Consider the following 19599-nt stretch of genomic DNA (forward strand, 5'->3'; position numbering starts at 1 on the left):
AAAGCATTACTGATAAAGAGCAAAAAGCACAGTAGCCTGTGATGGTTCATTAAAATACCTTTGAAAGTCAGGTTTGCTGGCTGAGCGCATTTTTATTTCTATGACTTCATATTTAAAGGTAAAATTAAGGGATTGCTGGGAGAGAACATTTTCATCATTTAATAAATGCAGTTAGTGTAATGTGCGTACTGAAAAAAATTTCTTCTTGTCAATTTGTCATTTTTAACTGCATTACGGGAGGGTCCAAACTGAGCATTCTTCAGGAATTCAAGAAGGCACAGGATGTGTACTGAAGGGTTATGGCCTAAAAGGACAAAGAATAGACGCTGGGAAAAAGAACTGTGACATGAGCACAAAGTCTGATTGCAACTGGGTTTGAGGAAAGTTATTCTAATGTGAATGATGAGTGCGGAGTTGGTCCCTAAATGGCCAGGATGGTGATGATCCATGTGATGCTAGTTTGGGGGGTTGGGGGGGGAGTGCTTGCAATTTTCTTCCCCCTTAGCTCATGCCCCGAGGTTTCACCATGGCTCTCACCCCTTGGCCCCTTATGGCTGGATGTGTAGCTTGCCGTTTGTCATCCCAGAAAGGTGCCGATTTTGATCTCCTTGAGGACAAGCAGAACAGGGTTCTGAGTGTCAACTTTTCTTAGCCTAGATAATGTAGGTCACAAAATGATGCTGCACAACTCCTAGCTCCAGCTCATACACGAAAGCAGTAGCCTCAATGCATTTTCTTTTGCTGGCTTGAAGTCAGATGTTAGCACTTAGTAAATCATAACCAGGCTCCAGTGGCTAGATAAGATAGCCACTGTGTTTTTAAAATCTATTCCATAGGATCTAAGCATCCACTCAGCTGTTTATTTTTTCTTAACTTGTGGGATACTGTAACTTGGCGTAGCAGCACCATCCGCAGCCAAGGTCATAAGTTTGAAAGCAATCCGTGCCGATTTAGTCTCTGGAGAAGCAGGCTACATATCATGACGGAAGTGGGGCAGTCTCTGAGGGAGAGGGTTGACCACTCCACGTGTCAGCAGCTGCAGGCAGGACCACAAAGAGACTCGTTGATGCTGTTGCTCCATTGCCCTGGGAGGAAAGGAAAGTGGTGAGTGGCAGTTCTGAAAAAGGGGATGGGGTAAAAATGAGCGAAAAGCCTCTGAAAAGCTCATTCTCCAACTGAACAAACGCAGTTCATTTGTAACTTCCTGTGTTATCAGATCGCCCACATCAGTCAGTGTCTCCAACACAGCACAGAGGGATGGAGAGAGAGTAAATGTATAGTCTCCCTTGAATCGCCATTTGTATTAACAGCTCCTCTGTGTTTCTCGGACGTTCCTGTGTGTCTGGGTCAGTCTGAGCTCTCTGGGACGTAGGCTGAGTTTGTATGGCTTTTGTATTGCATAGAGCAGTAAGTGGCCTTCTGCCCAAAATAATGGCCTGCCCCTGGCATAGAGCATGCTGTTGGCTTGCTGTATTGCTAACTGCTCAAATGCAGAGAAGGCAGTCTGTTTTTCTGTTCCTGTGCTTGGTGCAGGGGCAGAATAGTGGACACAAGTGCACTTATACCGTCTTTGCACTCCCTGGATTTGTGGGCTTTTGTGGAGCATGTCTGATCCATGGTTATGGAAACATATAAGTAAATCAGCTACAGGCATAGATTCAGTAGCTGCAAAGTAGTATGACTGGGAGAAATTGGAGGCCCAATGTAAGAACTTCAGCTCGAGGCCAAAAATGTTTATGGGCAGCTGGAGTGGCACAAAGGGACTGGAAAGAGATGAATCGAGCTTCCAGAATTAAGTCAAGGCAAAATAGTCTGCAGTGATAATTAAAACACCATGGGTGGCACCTGTGTATATTTTGTATATGGAGAAGCAAACCTCAAAAGAGACAGGCTACCTACACCATTGCCAATACTTAAATGACGAGCACAGGGGGAGTCTGTTATCTATACCGTAAGGGGAAAATGATTTGCATCACAGATATTGGTTGTAGCTGTGTTGATGTAAGGGCATACGCAGGCAAGGTTATTTGGGTAAATGTGATATCTAATAACAGATATCACATTTACCCAAATAACCTTGCCTGCCCTTGCATCAGTGACTTACTTTCCAAATTGCCCTATGCCTTTGTCACAAATTTATTTACAAGTTTTTAATTTCTTGTATTTTCTGTTTCCAAAATGTCTGCACATCAGCATTTGAAAATAAAAGTAATGGATTGTTTTGGGAGGTTTTTTTGGGGGGAGAGGTAATGAGCCTTCTCATTTCATATTATTTTACATAAGGAGCATGTTGTTATAAGTGGTGTACTTATAGTTTAGTTGGTAAGGCAGATGTCCATGCCATTTATACATGTGATCATCACCTAGTATGCAGAAACACATGATGATTCTTGTGCATCTACAACATATTTTTGTGCCCATACATGCGCATAGACAATCTCCCCAAAACATATTACTTGAAAAATGGGGGGTTGGAAATGGTGGGAAAGGTCTACAAGGGCATGCAGACTTGAAGTATTTTGTAAAAGATTACTGAGTTACATCTGTTCAGCCTGGTGGGTCTTCTATCTGCATTGTAGATCCAATTAATTTATTTTGGCTGTGCATTTATATTGGCTCTGATGGTATTCAAGAAAATGATAATTAACAATGTGTTGAGTTGGGAAAGTTAGCTAATGGGGTAACTTAGAGACCAGAGCTAGATCTAGCATCATTTAACATCTGTTATTGATGACCTGGAACATGAATGGAATTTTCAGTTGACACCAAATTCTGGCTTGTCTCAAAAAGAAACATTTCCTTTGATAATTCCTGGATTTCTTGTTTAAGGCCAGGTTGTTTTTTCTGTTCTTGGTTGTAAGTCTCTCTCTAAATACTCCGTACCTTATTGCTACAAAAGGTAAACATTATTATCGTGGGTACTGATGTCATGCTTTAGTATGTTGTACAGCTTCTCACCTTGTGCCACATAACAATAGTGGCTTTGTACAGTCTGCAAATTATGTTTAATATGTGCAAGTTATTATTTGGCATAACTGACCCTCCCTCAACTGCTTCCACATAAAATATATTCCTCTTCCAGAGTATGTCACTAATGGTGGTCAAATGGCATAGGTTTTTGAAATCTAGCATTCTTTGTCAGTGTTTTGAACAGGCTGTAAAAGAGAGAGTTCAATTCTCTTATTATACCTGCATCTCTAAAATTGAAACCATTCCACTTAAATCCTTGTGTTTTTATCCTGATGCAAAGGAGGATCAAGCTGAGAAATTTCTTCTACAGATGTCTTCAAAGTACCAAGGTATTGGAAAAGGAAGGCAAATGCTGCTTTGCGAGCGTAGGTAGATAGGTCAGCATGATTGAACAGTAATAAATAATTTAAAATAGAGAAAATGTTAAAGAGAATGTCTCTGGAACAGAGTGCACAAATGTTTATGGTTCCCAGTCCTAAAACATGATCTCCTAACACATACTTTCCTACTCCTATATGTTCCTGTGGACTTCCCTGAGATACAAAAGTCTGTGCTAGCTGATCATATGATCAGTAGGGCTCAAGATCCTTAAGTAATTGAATCCCATTCCTATACTCATTGTTGTATAAAACTTACCTTGCAGGCAGCCCACATCCAGAAGAGTCTGTAATACAGAGATCATATAGATGCAGAATAAGCAGGATGCACTGGGGAGCCCAGAGGAAGGGTTTCCCTATTGACTCACTGCTTTTGGGCATCATGGAAGAAGTGAGTCTTAGCTTAGAATAACATCTATGGGAGTTAACCAGAGGTGTTCACCAAAGGAGTGAATCTGTTGCTTCCTGAAATACCCTGTAGTACTGTCTAGTATCCGATTTATAACAATAGTGGCGGGGGGCTTACTGCAAGGTGTTTTTTTTGTTTTGTTCTTATAGTTCCCAAGGAAACAATTTAACATGGAAATGGCAGGGCGAATCCTCAAGTGGTACAACCTGCATTGGCTCTATGGAAAACAACTTGTTTCAGCTCAGGAACTGCCTTCTGGATGCTACCATAAGTTTTGAAATTGTTTGTGTTCCTACATCTTAATTTTAGAACAATTTTGACTGATTAGCTATTTTCTGAAAAGGTTTGGTCCATTCTTCTTTTCATCTGAGTAATTCAACGTATTGAATCCACATTCCTATATTATTTTAAACACGCTCCCTCCCAGTTCTCTAAATTCATCAGCAGACATAAGTATACATTATTTTTAAAAAATGGCCCTGATCTCTGGTTAAAAAGTGACTTTCAAATGATACAGGAGGCAACAATGGAATTGGGTGGCACAGGTTTTTAGCTGTACAGTATTTATACAGTACCTGTAGCACATGCAACCTTGCCTGCTCTCTGACCCTTCTCCAACCCGATTCAGTCATTACACATACTGTGGTAACCAGTTTGAGCAGACTCTAGGTCTTAATGCTGAGGCTGTTAAAACTCTTACCTAAAATCTCTTCTCTTTCTCGTTTTTCAGTTGCATCACTTTGAACCCCACAGCCCTTCAGTCTGCAGCATACACAATTACTTTATACATTGCTGTGGGGGGATGGGGTGGACTACCTGGTGCTGGTCCCGTGTATCCCCTAGATGGCCCCTGGAGAAGAGGGGGAATCTGCTGTCCGTGTTGCGCTTCCGCCGATCTCTCTCCTGCCACGACTTGATGGAATTTTGGGGGGTTTACCCGTCTGGGAAAGCGGGCAGTCCGGACGCGATCCCTCGACTCTAAAGTCCAGGGGTCCTGAGGGCTCCTCCTCCCCTACACCCTCACCCGGTCCTCCGGGTTAGCCGCCCCCTGGGTGGCTCCCTACAGGGGCTAGCCCCTAGTAGGTCACAAGGTCAAAGAAACAAGATAATATAAAGTCAGTCCACACGTAGACGCCCGCTTCTCTGGGGCGGAGGTTATTTTCCTTCTCCCAATAGCCTTCGGCCCCAGTTGGGCAGGGACCCTGGGCCCCTTAGTCTGTCCACCCATCCCGCAGTGGGGTTCCGTCCTCCCGCTGCAGGACCGTATAAGAATCCTCACGGTACCTGGCTTAGTCCGGGTGCCGCTGCCTCCTGCGGCCCTGGGGTCAATGTACCCCTACCGCCTGTCGCTCGTGACCCGGGGGCACGTTGGGGCTTACCTCCAACCCTGCAGGTCTTGTTAAGTGGCCAAACGGCCTGCAGCCGCCGGAGAAGGGTCTTTCCTTCGGGGCTCCTCTTACCAGGACCCTCCGGATCTGTTGCCACCGTCTCTGCTGCCGCTGGCCTCGCTGCCAACGGCTCCGCAGTTCCCGGCTCCGCCGTCCTCTGCTCCACGGCTCCCGGCTCCGCTGCCGCCGGCGTAGGCTCCTGCTGAAGCCTCTCCCTCTCCCTGTTTGGGGTTGGGGGGCTCCTTTTATCTTTCCGGGCTGGTCCCGACCCGGATCTGTCCGGGTTCCGGGAAGGGAAAGGCTCCCGAGCCCACTTCCGGGTTCGCACCCGGAAGTTAGGCGGAACTCCGCCGTTTTCCGCCCGACCCTGGCCCCCCGGGGCCTTGACCCCTTCACAATTGCAAAGTAATGTCCCTAGACAACTGAGACTAGAACCCTGGTCACTTGTCACTCAAAGCACAGGCCTCTCCCTTGACCTAAGGGAACTATATTTGTACTATATTGATAATAGTATATCCCTTATCTAATCAGTATAGCAACTGCATTATTGTATCTGCAGATGTCCTGATCCAGTAATGGGATTCTTGTGTAGATCCCTGTTACCTACACAGTGTCCCATTGAAGCCAGTGCGATTCTGTGCTCAACACAGCATCTACCCTGGAAGATTGAAGTGCAGTCTGGGCCAAGGGCAACACATAAAGGGTCTATATTAACATATGCTTCCCTGTTGCTGGTTTTGGTCCAATCTATTTAATGTCAATGGGAATGAACTGTTTGCATCAGGAGAATTTGCCTAAGGTATGTTACTAGCCTGCTGCACATTAGTAACTCCCAAGTAATCAAAACATCAGTGTTCTGTCCCAAACTAACGAGATCTGGAAATGCAATTCAATTCCCAACCTTCAGGCATTCCCATGAACAGCATAAAATAAATCTAATATGAAAGTGCTGCCAAAGTAATTTGAAATAAATCAGAAACCAAAATATATGAAACCACAAAGTGTCCCATTTTATGAATGGCTTATTCTCCAAGCATCTCCAATTTGGATAAACTTGCTGGGGGGGGAGTGGAATCCATTGCATTTCTAGTGTTTCTTTTGATTTTTTAAACAGCACAAAATAGACATTTGTCACAGTGGAGCGAGTGAGCAAGGGAATTAGAAAGCTGAGCAGTGTATAGAGAACAAAATATTGAAAAAAAAAAATCATAAAAGCTGATTCATGATGTTGGAACATAAGAGCCAGATTTAGGCGGCCAGTTCTGCTTACCTTGTTGTTGAAGCTGATCTCTGTCAAACTTTAGATTTCATGCTCTAGCCATAGTCATGAAAGGGGAGCATTCTGCATGCATTTCATGGTCTGGATGCTTCCAGTCATGGTCACTCAATTGGTTTTTGTCCATTACATTCCTGCCAGGGGCCTGAAGCCAGATAACACCAGTGCTCCTCCTCGCTCCAGACAAATATACTCTTTTTTCAAGGCAGGAATAATGCTTACACTTGTTTTAGTGAAGAGCCCTATGTGTCCCTTGAGGCTGAAAATGATTATTAATCATCTCTAGTGCTTGGCCATGGCTTCCGGCATCCAAAAATCAGACAGGGCCTGAATTTGGCTCCACATAAGGCTAATTTATATAAGAACTGGTGCAGAGTTGAACAGTGAATTGTTGGTTTTGGTATAGGAAATGTCCTTTCTGGGGCTGTGGATGGTATGGTTTCTTCTTCCTTGCCTGGAAACCTCCAGAAGCGACCGAGTCAGTTGGTTGGAGAGCCCTTTTGCTTTATTCTCAAACCAAATCCGATTGTTCTTCTTATACAAAACATCATTCTTAATAGTGCCAGCACTGTAAAATCAACAGCCCTGCCACTTACAATCCCGGTGCGAGTGTATTGCAAACAGCCCACAGTCTCTCTGTTGTGGTAGAAGTGAAACCAAGTGAGAAATCTCCATGAGAAAGGGAACTAGCCAAGAGCTGTTACAGGATGTCATTTTATGATTAACGTTACTTTTACTGGGATGGGGAGGAGAAATCTCCAGTTGACCCTAAAGAAGACTTTCTTTGACAGACAGACTGGGATCAGAAGGGAAGTTTCAGTTGCTCTACCAAATGATGTTTGAAGTAGTTGTCTGTCTCCTGAGACATAAGATTATTATAATATAAACAGAGACTCAATGAGATCCAAAAAGCATTACTTTTTGAGGGCAATGAAATACAAATCATCTCATCAGACAATGCACATTCTCACTAGATAAGCCATACTATTGGTTATTAAAGCAACTATGTGACAGGATTAATAGAGGCTATGAGGAGAAATTTAGAGGACAAATATATAGCTATCAACAGTTTATATAGTTGAATACATGTTTATTGGCAGCTGTCCCACATCCAATTTGTAGTATTTTATATTATCCTTGTGAAAATTAAAGCCATATTGGGCCTTAATACAAGCAAACAACACAAAAACTAGACCTTGTTATGAGAGAGGCTCTGAGTTTGTATAGTCCAGACACAAATGCCACCTGGGCATCTCATGTCTTTGCATGGGGAAAATCCGAAACATAATTGAATATTGGCATTAATGCATGAACAGCAGGGAAAAAGTTACGGCGATTTAATAAACAGCACAATATTTCATGCAGCACTGGAAAGTGGTACGTTATCTGAATGGTAGTCAGGAAAAGCTGATCAGTAATGAGGAACGTCTTGCCTCTGCAGGAAGCTGTTAGGATAGTTGCTATCATGCAGCTGCTGCATACTATAGCTGCTTTTTTTTTTAATTGCAGAAACAATATTTTGTTTTCTCATCAAGACTCAGCTCTGAAGCTTTTTACATTTCATGAAGGCCTGTAAATAAACTGGAGGAGTCCAAAGGCTGTAGCTGCTCAACTTGCTTTGAAACAGGTCCTTCATTACGTGGGGCTTTTTTTTAAGTGAGAAATTGAGTCTGCAAATAGTACCCAATCAAAGGCTTACTGTTGACTTGAAGACAACAGAAGTGACAATTTTTGTCTGATCTAGCCACAGGAAGTGGTCTATAGCTGTGACCAAACACAAGTGCATGGCCGCAAACCGCTTAAAAAAAACAGTCCCACCGAGTGAAAATCTGAACCCTCATTGCATGAGGGGGTCACATGAAGACTTCAAAACAGAGCGTCCTCTGTAACTTCTGTCTGTGCTGCCTGCCAGCCTGCTGCCTTTTTCAGAATGGGAGGTGGGAAAGGGAGTGGAGGGAGTTCGATTTGGGGGTATTACAGCCCTGCTGCAGGGTGAAGCGGGTGTATTGGAGCCCCTCTGAGGTGGGGAGCTCCAGTTCACCCACCTCACCCTCCAGTGTCAGCTGGGAAACCCCTCCAAAAGCTTTGCAGCCCTGCAGGGAGGAAGGGCCATTGTTACGCTAAACTGGCTGCAGGCTCCCAACCAGTAACTAGATTCTTCTCTCTGCTGGAATGAACAATGAACTTCTGTTTGGTCCGGGGGATCGTCGTAATTCAGAATACTTCCTGAAAAGCATTCTCAGTTACAGTGGAGATCTGCACTTCTGTCCAGGGATGTCCCGGGGGGGGGGGAATCGGTGCAATTGCCCCAGATCCTGGACCCTGGGAGGGCTCTGTGGAGCTGGGCAGAGTGGCCATGACGACTCTACACTGCTGCTGCCGGCTTTGCGTCCAGCTGCTCTCTACCCCCCAGCCCGTTGATGGCAGCTTCTTTGCATCCAGGGTGTGCAGGATCAGGGTGGGAGCAGGGCCCCACATGGGCTGATTTGCCCTGGGCCCCGCACCCTGCTCAGGTCAGCTCTGCTTCTGTCTGTACCCTAAACAGCTCAGCTTCTGATGCAGGCCTAACATTATCCAGCATAGCTGCAGATCATTGTCTTCAGAAAAGAAGAAATGGGCATCCAAAAATTGTGACTGTATCTGAGAATATGAATATTGAGCCTAGTGCTCAAACTGTGGTAGCATCTTCAGTCTTGGCAAAACACAGTGGCCCTTTCCATAGAAAACTATTCACTTATGGTAGCTTAGATTCCAGAAAAACTTGGATATCTGCTCCCCTAAACCTCTCCCCTATGATTTACTCTGAACAACAGACCATATGTTTTTACTCTCTCATATCCTCACACTAAACATCCTTTTTCATAATGCTTCTTTTCTGCTGTTGTTTTTCCCCTTGTATAGATTAATCCTGGGAGTAAGGCAGCCATGGCTAACCTCTGCCCAGGAGATATTATTCTGGCAATTAATGGAGAGAGCACAGAAAACATGACTCATCTAGAGGCACAGAACAAGATCAAAGCATCTATGGACCAACTGTTGCTATCTGTGAACAGGTAAGTGTCCTTACACACTTAATAACTCATCCAGTACAGTTGCTGTGTCCACATTTGTACAGAAATGTCCTTTCCTTGAGGTGTTCATCTGCAGCCACGAGGCAGCTGTGACTGTTCCTATTCTCTTTTGTTTCTCTTTAAAACAGACTGCATTGGAAGTATTCAGTTGTGGTAGTCCAGACTGAAAGGAGCTGGGGTTCCCCAAGATCTAGTACTGTTTGGTATCTTCACTGAGGATGGATTGGAGCGGACGTTTGGTAAAATTGTAGATAACATCAAGCTTGTGGAGCAGACAGAAAGAGGGAAGGGTTAGGATTCAAAATAACCTTGCTATATAGGGAAAACTGGCCTGAAAGAAATAGGAAAAGTGTCTCTATGGGCAAGTGCAAAGTATTTTACTTAGGATGGAACAGAAGTGTATAAATGCAAAGAAGGGAATGACTGGCTAGGCTGCAATGCTGCAGAAAACGCCCTGAGCGTTGAAGAGGACCACAAGCTGAGTTAGCAATCTAATAACACTGCACCAAAACCTATTTTCATGTTGTGTGGAAGTCACTAGGAGTGATTCCTCCACGCTGTTCAGCTTGGGAGAACCTCGCCTCAAGTCCTATGCCCAGTTTTGTGTTCTGTACTTCACAAAAGATGTGATCCCATGAACTCTTTCCAAATTCGCTGCAACAAAAAATGGGCAGAAGTCTTCAAAACCTGATGTAGGGAGGTTTGAAAAATTAGGGTTATTTTGTCTGGGGGAGAGAAGATTTAAGTGGAGATTTGGTAGCTAAAAATAGGGAAAAGAGTTGTTGCAAGGACAGTTGTGAGCAACTGTTCCCTTTTCCTCTGAGAACAGGACAGAAGTAATCGGCCTATTGCAAAAAGGGGGATTTATGTTGGATATTAGGAAGAGTTTTCAAACTCTAGAGATGGTTAAGCACTTGAACAGATTATCTAAAGAGCCTGTGGACTCTGTCACTGGATGTGTAGGTTAGACAGATGATTGGGATAATCCTTCCTCGAGCAGAAGTTGAACTAGATGACTTCTTAAGTCCTATTTATGATTCTGTGTTTGTTGGTATTTGAATCCACATCTGCACGGTGTAGGACTTCTGGCAGAAGCAGATTTATGTCTGGGGGGGCAGAATTGAAGCCTTAAAACCAGTGGCAAAATCTTCTGACTTCATTGATAGCAAAATTGGAACCAAAGTCTGGCTTGGAAAAGCATCCCATCCTATGAGTTTTCTTCCTTTTTTTTTTTTTTTTAAATGGGCAGCTTGTTAGTTAACAAACCTCACAGCATTCTGCCTTTATTTTGGAACAATTTTAAAGCAAAATAAAGTTGCATATTAATGCATTTTTGGTTTTACTGCCGTTAGAACTCATTCCATGGCCAAATGTTTCTAATTAAACCACAGATTTATTTAATTGTTCAGCAGAATGAGTGATCTTTATAAGGCACAATAGTGACTGTTATCTTTAACAGATTTAAATAAGGTTATAAAATTTTTCCACTTCAAGTTAAAAAGGCATTTCCTCAAGTAAAGAGCTACTATTTATTGTTTATACTTCCTTCTAAAAACTCTTTAGCTTTCTGGACCTGGAAATCCAGCATGAAGTTATTAGCTATTAGTGTTTTACAAGTGCTATTCTTTATTGGAGAGTGTGGTTTGTTTTTTTTCCTTCTGTACAGCTGCCCTAAATGAAACAACCCTCTTTGAGAATGGAGCGCATTGTGGTAGGTCCTGTATGAGCAAATGAAGGTTCCTCCCCAAATGAACTGAAGTAGTTTGTTTGGAAAAACATCTCACCAGAAGAAAGGTTTTGTACAACTACAGAGAGACCATTTTTTCTGCATATCCCTGCAAGTGGCTCACTCAAGTGAGGCTGACAGAGTACATGACACCAAACGAGGGTTACACCAAAAGCGGAAGAATGAGGACTCCCTGTATCTCCACCAACAAGCTAGAAGCCCCTTCTCCGCTCCTCCTCCCCCTTCTCTGTTCTACTACACGGCAGAGAAGGCAGAGGTGAAAATCTTGCTGGAACCATAAGTTACGTGTTGAGGGGCTATTTTCCAAGGAGCAAGTACCTTGGAACCTTTTTTTAAATACTGAACTGGAGCGAGGCTTCATTATTAGTGATCAACAGAAATGCATTGAAATGGAGTCTTAATTTGACTATAAATGGATTTAAGTCTTGTGTGATTTCACTGATGCCCAATCCAAATCCCTGCAGCTGTCACTTAGTGTTCTTCTGTATTCAAGTGGGAGCTGCATCCAGCCCTATGATCCAGCCTATGCTCAGTAACAGATATTTTTAAAAATGAAAATGTGGAGCTGTTATGAAGGATTCATTAAACTTAATGGCTGGAGACAGAAGTTATACATAAACTGGTTTAAGTAATGAGAAACTGGTTTAAACCTGTATAGAACAGAAGATCAGTGCACATAAACCAGCTTCAAAATGGCTGAGAACCCTGCAGAGTTCTGTTGCGTGAGTCCGGGCTGCAAATCCCAGAGACCTCAGGGGCAGGAGGAAGAGGAAATGAACACACAGCCTGTGCTGGCCATGTGCCAGGGAGCTGTGCTCTAGTGCCCTTGGCTTCTGGCCTCAGCCACCGCAGGCATGTGACTGCATTTCCTGAATCAAAAGCGAATATCTGTCCAGTTGTTTCTCAGCTTAATCTCTGCAACTTAAACTAACCCACAAAGACTGAATTGATTCAGCCGTGGGCTTTTTGACTGTCTCTACTTAGTCAATTGGTTCACGGTTTCTTCCAAAGGGCTATTTTATAAAACCCCGTATCTTTTTTTTTTTTTTTTCCTCCAAAGTTAAATGACATGACTATTTCATGATATGGCATAAGATCAAATGAGCAGTGAGTAGAAACTTTGTTGCCAGAACAGTTTTAAGAGAGACTTCTTTCCATTTAGAAAGGCCAAATATAAAGTTAAATTGATGACTAACATCCAGTGTTGGAAGTAGACCAGCGCCCAACCAGGCTGTGCTTAAATAATTCTGGAGAGGTCTGATGGAAAATCGGACACGGTCAGGGTCTGCTGTGGGAATGGAATCCTACTGGAAACAGCCAAGCTTAGTTAATATATCTAGCTTTTATATAACATTCTGTATCCATGGATCTTCTTGGGTTTACAAGGGAGCTCAGCATCATTATCTCCATACTTCAGCATCTTCATGCATAGAAAAAAGAGATGTGACTTGCCCCGGCAGCCCTGAACTGAATGCAGGTCTTCTGAGGCCCAGTCTAGTGATTCTTCCGTGTACTGCTTAACAACTTTTGGGGTGTATCAAGGTGTTGCTCCACTGGGTGGTCAGAGGTGTTCAAATCTATGCTGAATGTCATCAGTGTCATGTAAGAAAGTTCATCTTTTGCACAGCTTTATTATAGCACAGTTCTCTATCAGTAAGATTCATGGTTGTACTGGTCAGCAAATGTGTGCTACAATCCTGTTGATCACAGCTGTGTTTATATATGGTTGTAGCTAGCACGTGTCTACACTAAATGTTAACTGCACTGTAGTGAAAGTCAATCTCCATTGTGATAGTTTTGTTCTTACCTCAGTCACATCAGTGGCTGAGAGAAGAGATCTGAGTTGTACTGCACCGGTGCAACTGTCTGTCACACCAGAGTCAGTTCTGCAGAAGGATTTGACACATGGCTGACTGGTGCCACCTTAGTCCGGGGCACATGCCCCCCCACAACTAGTAAGTGACCGGGGCGGAGGTGGGATCCCCTGCGGCTGATCACGGTGGCCGGGAAGCGGCTACAGCGCTCCTACTCCCTAGCCGGCGCTCGCAGGGTGGGCACCGGCACTCCTGCCTGCCCCCCTTCTTATTGCCTGAGCAGGGAGCATGGTGCTCTCAGGGGCTGCATGTGCACCCCCTACGCATCACCACTAATCTGGCAGCTGCTCAGAATGCTTTATAGTGAGAAACTAAACAAGGCCTTCTTTTTGACTTATCTAGAAGAACCTTAAGAGATGATGGAAGCTCCTGTACATGAAGGGTATTTCTGATACTAACTCTTTGATCTAATAAGCAAAGGCAAAACATGATCTACTGGCTTGAAGCTATATCTAGATAAACTGAGACTAGAAATAAGGGGTGTATTTTTAACAGTGGGTGTAATTTTGCCTTTACAACCATCGACCAAGAAATTTGATAGACTCTCTGTCACTTGAACTTTTGAGAGAAGGTGCAATGTTTTTTTCCAAAAGGCTCTAAATCTAAATCAAAACATTTATTACTCGACCAGGAGTTTCATGCTTGATGCAGGAATTGCTAGGTGAAATGTTCACATCTTCTGTTCAGGTGTTATGACTGTGTTTGTAACTGTCCATCTGACCTTAATGACACTGAACTGGTGAAAATGGTAAAGGCAACACGTGGCCAATTTTGGGGAGATAAGAAACCTCTCAGTGTCCATGCACAATATCCATTCACTTTTAGGAGAGTAGTGCAGATGCATCTAGGAGAGAAACTGGATCCAAAGTGGCTGATTTTATTTTATTTTTTTCATGTATTAGTTTAAGGATTAGATTTTGCAGCTGTTTCAAACCTGGCTACCTAATTCTTTATAAATCTGCACAATTGCCTTGATGCTTTAACAGTTAATTTAATAAATCTCTATTTAAGGTCTTTCTTTGAATAGGGAAAATGGAAAACTATTTTATACAGTAAGAAAAGTAACTACAGTAACATTTTATTATATCTATTCTTAGCTTGGCCAAACTGACTGTTTGGTGACATGGATGTTGGATTTCTCTCCTCTGTCCCAAGTGATCCTTTGACTTGCCAATTAATTCTGCTCAGTTGTTAGTCATTGCTCAAGACGGATTCAGAATTACATCCTCACTGAAAATGAATCACTGTTTAAGTGCTGCCTTTCTAATAAAGGAGTGAGATAATTTTAGTGAACCAAGTATCCCTGGGGATAATAGGTATGGTTTGGGGTTTTGTTGTCTAGAGCTGCTAGTCTCACACTACTGAAAGTCTTTTCAGTTTGAGTGGTGTGAAGTAATTAGCCCTGTATGGAATTGGCTTTAGGTACCATCCTAGTTCACCAATTAAGCCACTGAGTGTGATGCTATTCTATCCTGTGAACATCCTTCAACAGTCTATATCACCCCCTCTTGCCCCTGCCCTCCTTTGCTTGTGACCAGAAATGCTTTATAGATTGGTATAAAAATCTTATTCTTTTAAAATTAGGATTTTTAAAAATAGTGGTATACATGGACATAACATCTCTGGAATGGCAGGATTATTTATTTGTTGCATCTGCTGAGCAAATATCTGGCACTGTCTAAAGCTTGCCAGTCCAGCTGTGATTATGTGACTAATTATCATATCCAAGGGTAGGCCAATGAACCTCTCAATGAACATCTTTCATCCTTTTGCTGCTTTTGGGATTTTTTTCACCCAGCGCCCTTTCTTGCTGAACCCTTGACATTCTGCTGGATTTGGATTTTAACAAAATTGGTTTTGTATTTCAAACTGCATTCATGAAATGTCCTTTGACTCAATTCTGAGAAGTTGAGAAGGAAAATCTGACTAGAGGAATAATTAATATAAACAAAGAATTTTGTCCTTTTGAAAGGGGACAGATCAACAACCCTGGACATCACGGCACTAACACCCATAGTCTGTCCTTGCTTAAGTTAGGGTTGGTTCCCTTCTAACCTTAACTCGGATAAGGCACTCCTATAATCTGGTGATGTGTAAAGTATAAAACTTCAGAATGACTGGATTTTGTGTAGCACCATAGCTTTCCTTGTGTTGCCCAGCTTTTGCATGTCACCTGTCTTTTGACGGAAGGAACTCCAGGTGTAAATGGTGTTTTAGCCATGTGAGGTGTACCTCTACCTGACTGTGGATAAATGCAAAAAGTTCTCTCTTCTCTCAATTTAACATTAAAGCAAGAGAGGCAACCTTTTTGGCAGCATGCCACAAATTAGCCCTGTACTCTCATCAAGTGCTGTTCAGAACCCTTTCCCTTACCCAAGCTGCTGCTCAGCTTTCTGTGTCCTGCCCTGTGCTCCCTTTCTTATCTGCCACTATACTGCCCATCCCCTTTGCAGCAGCCTGCCATGTTCCACGCACAGGCTGCCCATGCCACTTGCCAGCATTAAAGCATTGGTGGTTATGATAGATTAGATAAGTGGTAGTTTATTTGTATTTTTTTTTCTGTTCCCCAGTGGGATGACTGCATAAACACTCCCTGCACATGTGTAACTTTGAAATGTACTTAAACTCAGCAATTCAATAGCACAAATGTTCACACCAGCAAAACTGGAATTTAAGTGACTTAATGGAAAGTAAACATGAAGGGAGTGTGCATAGAGCCAACGTAAAAAGGTACAGAATTTGAGTGAAGAGTCACAGAATCCCCTTTGCAGGTGTTGCCCAGCTATACTCCTGCCTGAAAGAGCAGCCAAAGCTACCAGGATTTAAAATGTCCTCATATGAGTAATATGAGCTGGTTAAACCAAGCTGTCAAGGTGTGGTTTCTGTTCAAGTTATTAGTTAGTTCTCATAGCACTGTACTTGTGTTACACATACACAATTTCATGGTCAGCAAGTGCCAAAGTATTTACACCGGAAGACAAATACTGTGACTGATTTAATAAGAATTTGTCTACAGTATTTTGGGGTTTTCTTTCTCTCTCTTTTTTAAATGAAACTCAAGGTGCAGTCTGAATATTTTCCTCCCTTGTTATGGCTAGCAAAAGATGCATTTTATAGTATCAAACTAAGTTCCCTGCTTCCTTTCTGCACTGAGCACAATTCACTTAAAACCATAGGAATCCAATTTACTCTTGAAGGTGTTCAATGTAGGTGCTTGAACCACCTCCGCTGGCAGACTGTTCCAGACCTTGGGGGCTCGGACAGTAAAGAAATTCTTCCTTATGTCCAGCCTGAAACGGTCTTGCAGGAGTTTGTGACCGTTCGACCTCGTCATCCCTTGGGGCACTCTGGTGAACAAACGTATGTATGCCCAGCTTTTGCATGTCACCTGTCTTTTGACGGAAGGAACTCCAGGTTTAAATGGTGTTTTAGCCATGTGAGGTGTACCTCTACCTGACTGTGGATAAATGCAAAAAGTTCTCTCTTCTCTCAGTTTAACATTAAAGCAAGAGAGGCAACCTTTTTGGCAGCATGCCACAAATTAGCCCTGTACTCTCATCAAGTGCTGTTCAGAACCCTTTCCCTTACCCAAGCTGCTGCTCAGCTTTCTGTGTCCTGCCCTGTGCTCCCTTCCTTATCTGCCACTATACTGCCCATCCCCTTTGCAGCAGCCTGCCATGTTCCACGCACAGGCTGCCCATGCCAACAAAAGCAATGTATTGGTCACAGCAGAGAATCAAATATTGAGATATTTAAAATGAGATATTCAAAGCTACCTTGAGGATTGTGATATGTAGTTTGCATTAATTGTAATGGGATTTCAGATCGCTTAGTCTTAGACTTTTGTCCTGAGCATGATGGTGCCCATCAGCCATTTGTGAAAGTCAATGGCTCTTCAAGCAAAAAAACCCGCATTCGCACCACTTGTCCAGGTACATAGCTGCCCTCCACATTTCCCGGATGTAGTGACCTCTGCCAGCTGCCACAAAAACCAACTCCAGTCTGAAAGATTTCTGGCAGCATGATCCTCCTCGAGGTGGTGAGCTGTGAGACAGGCAAAGCGTAAGAAGGACAGTAGTGTGGACTGAAGGAGACGAAAGGACACCTGGGCTGAAAAGCATAGCTGCAAGGAAGCTCTCCTACCTTTGCTGATGAACAGCCTGCTGCTTACCAAAGAGCCCCAGCCCCAGTTTTCAAATGTGCGTGCCGATATTAGGCATGTATATAGGCTGCTTTATTCACAGAGGTGCCAAGCAGCTTTCAGAGATTCAGAAAAGCAAACGGGAGGGCAGGTACCTGGAAAACTGGGCCATTTTAATGAGTCCGGCTAATATTTAAGAGCGTTCTTCCACAGGACTCAGTCCCTTCCCTCGACTCCGATGGGTTGTTGTGGTTTGGGGGCGCCAATTGGACAAAACTGACTCTAGTTTGATTTCCCTGTAACCAGGTGGTGCCGTTGCGCTGAAGCAGTGGCTAGTAGGGCTGTGCGCAACAGTGGCGCTCTGCTTCGACATCCGTTTCGATGGAGCAGCATTTTGTTTTGTTACAGTTAGTTGTAAATGCCGAAGCCAGGACCAGGTAACGCTCTGGGAATTTTGTTTTCCAAGTGGCAGTCTCCAAAGAAATGAAGCTTGCTTTCCTTCCATAAACCTGGCAATGGATTCCACGGCAGTGTAGTAATTACAGACTTCAAAGACCAGTGTCAGTCAGGATGCTCCTTCTTCAAGCCCATAGATGTGTGCATACCGATGCGTGCGCACACTCACAATACCCTGTGTGCGGGCTCGAAGGCATTTGGCAGGGGGCCTCGTACTTTACAGCGCACCTCAGGCATGCAGGTATAAAACATAACCACACACCTTGTCGTGTCACTGCTTATCCATTGCCATGTCTGTTCTAAATCCTTCTGAAAGATGGGCTTCTCCCTCCTTTTAAGTACTAACATCCCTTGTGGTTACACTGCAGCTTCTGTTACTACAAAAGAGCTGTTGTTTCTAACCCAAAATAAAAGCAATTATTAAATGAGCTTGGAGCCCTACTTTGCTGAACCCTCTGCTGGAGAACAGAGCTGTGAGTAAGTGAAGCTCAGCAGAAGAGCACTGATGGGTACATAAGGCTTCAGTGCGAATGTACTCAAGGCCTGACACGGCTCACACAAATGTCTGCTGACGCAGTGCAAGCAGTGTCAGACCCCATGTACATTTGCACGGAAGCAAAAGTAGACATCAGTGGCAGCAGGACTTGGCACACTTGTGCCTGTCCCTGCCTTGATGGGTCAGAAAGGAGAGATGGGCCAAGGAGTCTTCTATGGTACCTGTGCTAGCTTGTGCATAGGGCTCGTGCTAGCTTGTGCATAGGGAACATGTGAGTGCTGTTCCCTCTTGGGGAGCGGGGAGGATATAATGCCCCTACTCCCTGTACTGGGTGGTATGGCAGGCTGCCTGAGGAGTGCATGTCCCACCCTTTTTCAAGAGCTGGGTGCTGGGGAGAAAGCATAGTATTCACAAGCTAGGTCTCCCCTATGCAGTGCTTTCTGGAGCTGGAGCTGACCTGGGTGGGTGCAGGGTTGCACAGCATATGTATAATCTCGACTGTGCCTTTAACAAGGACCACACTCCTGCTGGAGACTTGTTTACTATGAAGAAACTGGAGATGGGAAAAACTCCTGTTGGCTTCAGTTTGAGTAGAGCTGTGTCTTTTGTCTGTGTGGGGCCGTTTCAGACACCAGTGCTGGAGAAAACAAAGTCATACAGTAGCCCATTTGTTCAGAATGAAGCAGAGGAAAATCTTCATCAGGCTCTGAATGAAGCCAGCTTATGTCACCGATTCCCACATGGTCCCTGATGTAATGCATTCCTGTGTAAGGGGGCAGACACTAGGGTCACAGTTACTGGCTTTCAGATCAGAGGGCAGGAGTTCAAGTGGACTTAGGAGGACTGGCTAGAACCAGTGCATCTTCTGGTTTACATGGGAAAAAGTAAGTGATGGTACAAATGAAGATTTACCAGAACAATTTAGGATGACTTGTCCTATAAATCAGTTAGCATGCTTCAGTGTCATCCTTACTTATCCTGTTAAAATTGGAGCCAAGGTAGTATAGTATGTGCCTCATCCATCATCATGATATGTCCAGAAGAGTGTCACATGGCAGGTTTATGGCAGCTGCTTGAAGGTATATATTTTTTTTATTATTAACCCTGCTACATGCAGTGAATTATTGGTTACAGAAACACTACACTGAGAATCTGCTCTTTAAACACAAAATTTACACGTCTGACTGGAGGCCAAAGATTTCAAGTAAAAAAAAAAAAAAAAAAGTAAACCAATGATAAAGATCATCTCATGGTAAATCTTTCCTACATTCATTTATTTTTAATGGAAGCTGTTTCAAAGGTATGCAGGAAGATGACTATCAAACCGGGAAGGGATGCATTTACTCTCTCCTCCCTCTGAGATATGTACTATATGTGCACTCTGATAGCCTGCA

General features: G+C 43.6%; 1 protein-coding gene across 1 annotated transcript in view; it reads left to right on the plus strand.

Moving 5' to 3' along the window:
- PDLIM4 (PDZ and LIM domain 4) overlaps nucleotides 1–19599 on the plus strand; it is a 93010-nt gene that overhangs the window by 14812 nt on the left and 58599 nt on the right. Inside the window, exon 2 of the mRNA XM_090064564.1 lies at nucleotides 9322–9473. Coding sequence (XP_089920690.1) covers nucleotides 9322–9473 — 152 coding nt within the window. The remainder of the gene's footprint in view (nucleotides 1–9321; nucleotides 9474–19599) is intronic.

The sequence above is a fragment of the Crocodylus siamensis genome, chromosome 10 (assembly GCF_052110815.1).
Source record: "Crocodylus siamensis isolate JL-2025a chromosome 10, ASM5211081v1, whole genome shotgun sequence".
NCBI classification, from domain to species: Eukaryota; Metazoa; Chordata; order Crocodylia; family Crocodylidae; genus Crocodylus; species Crocodylus siamensis.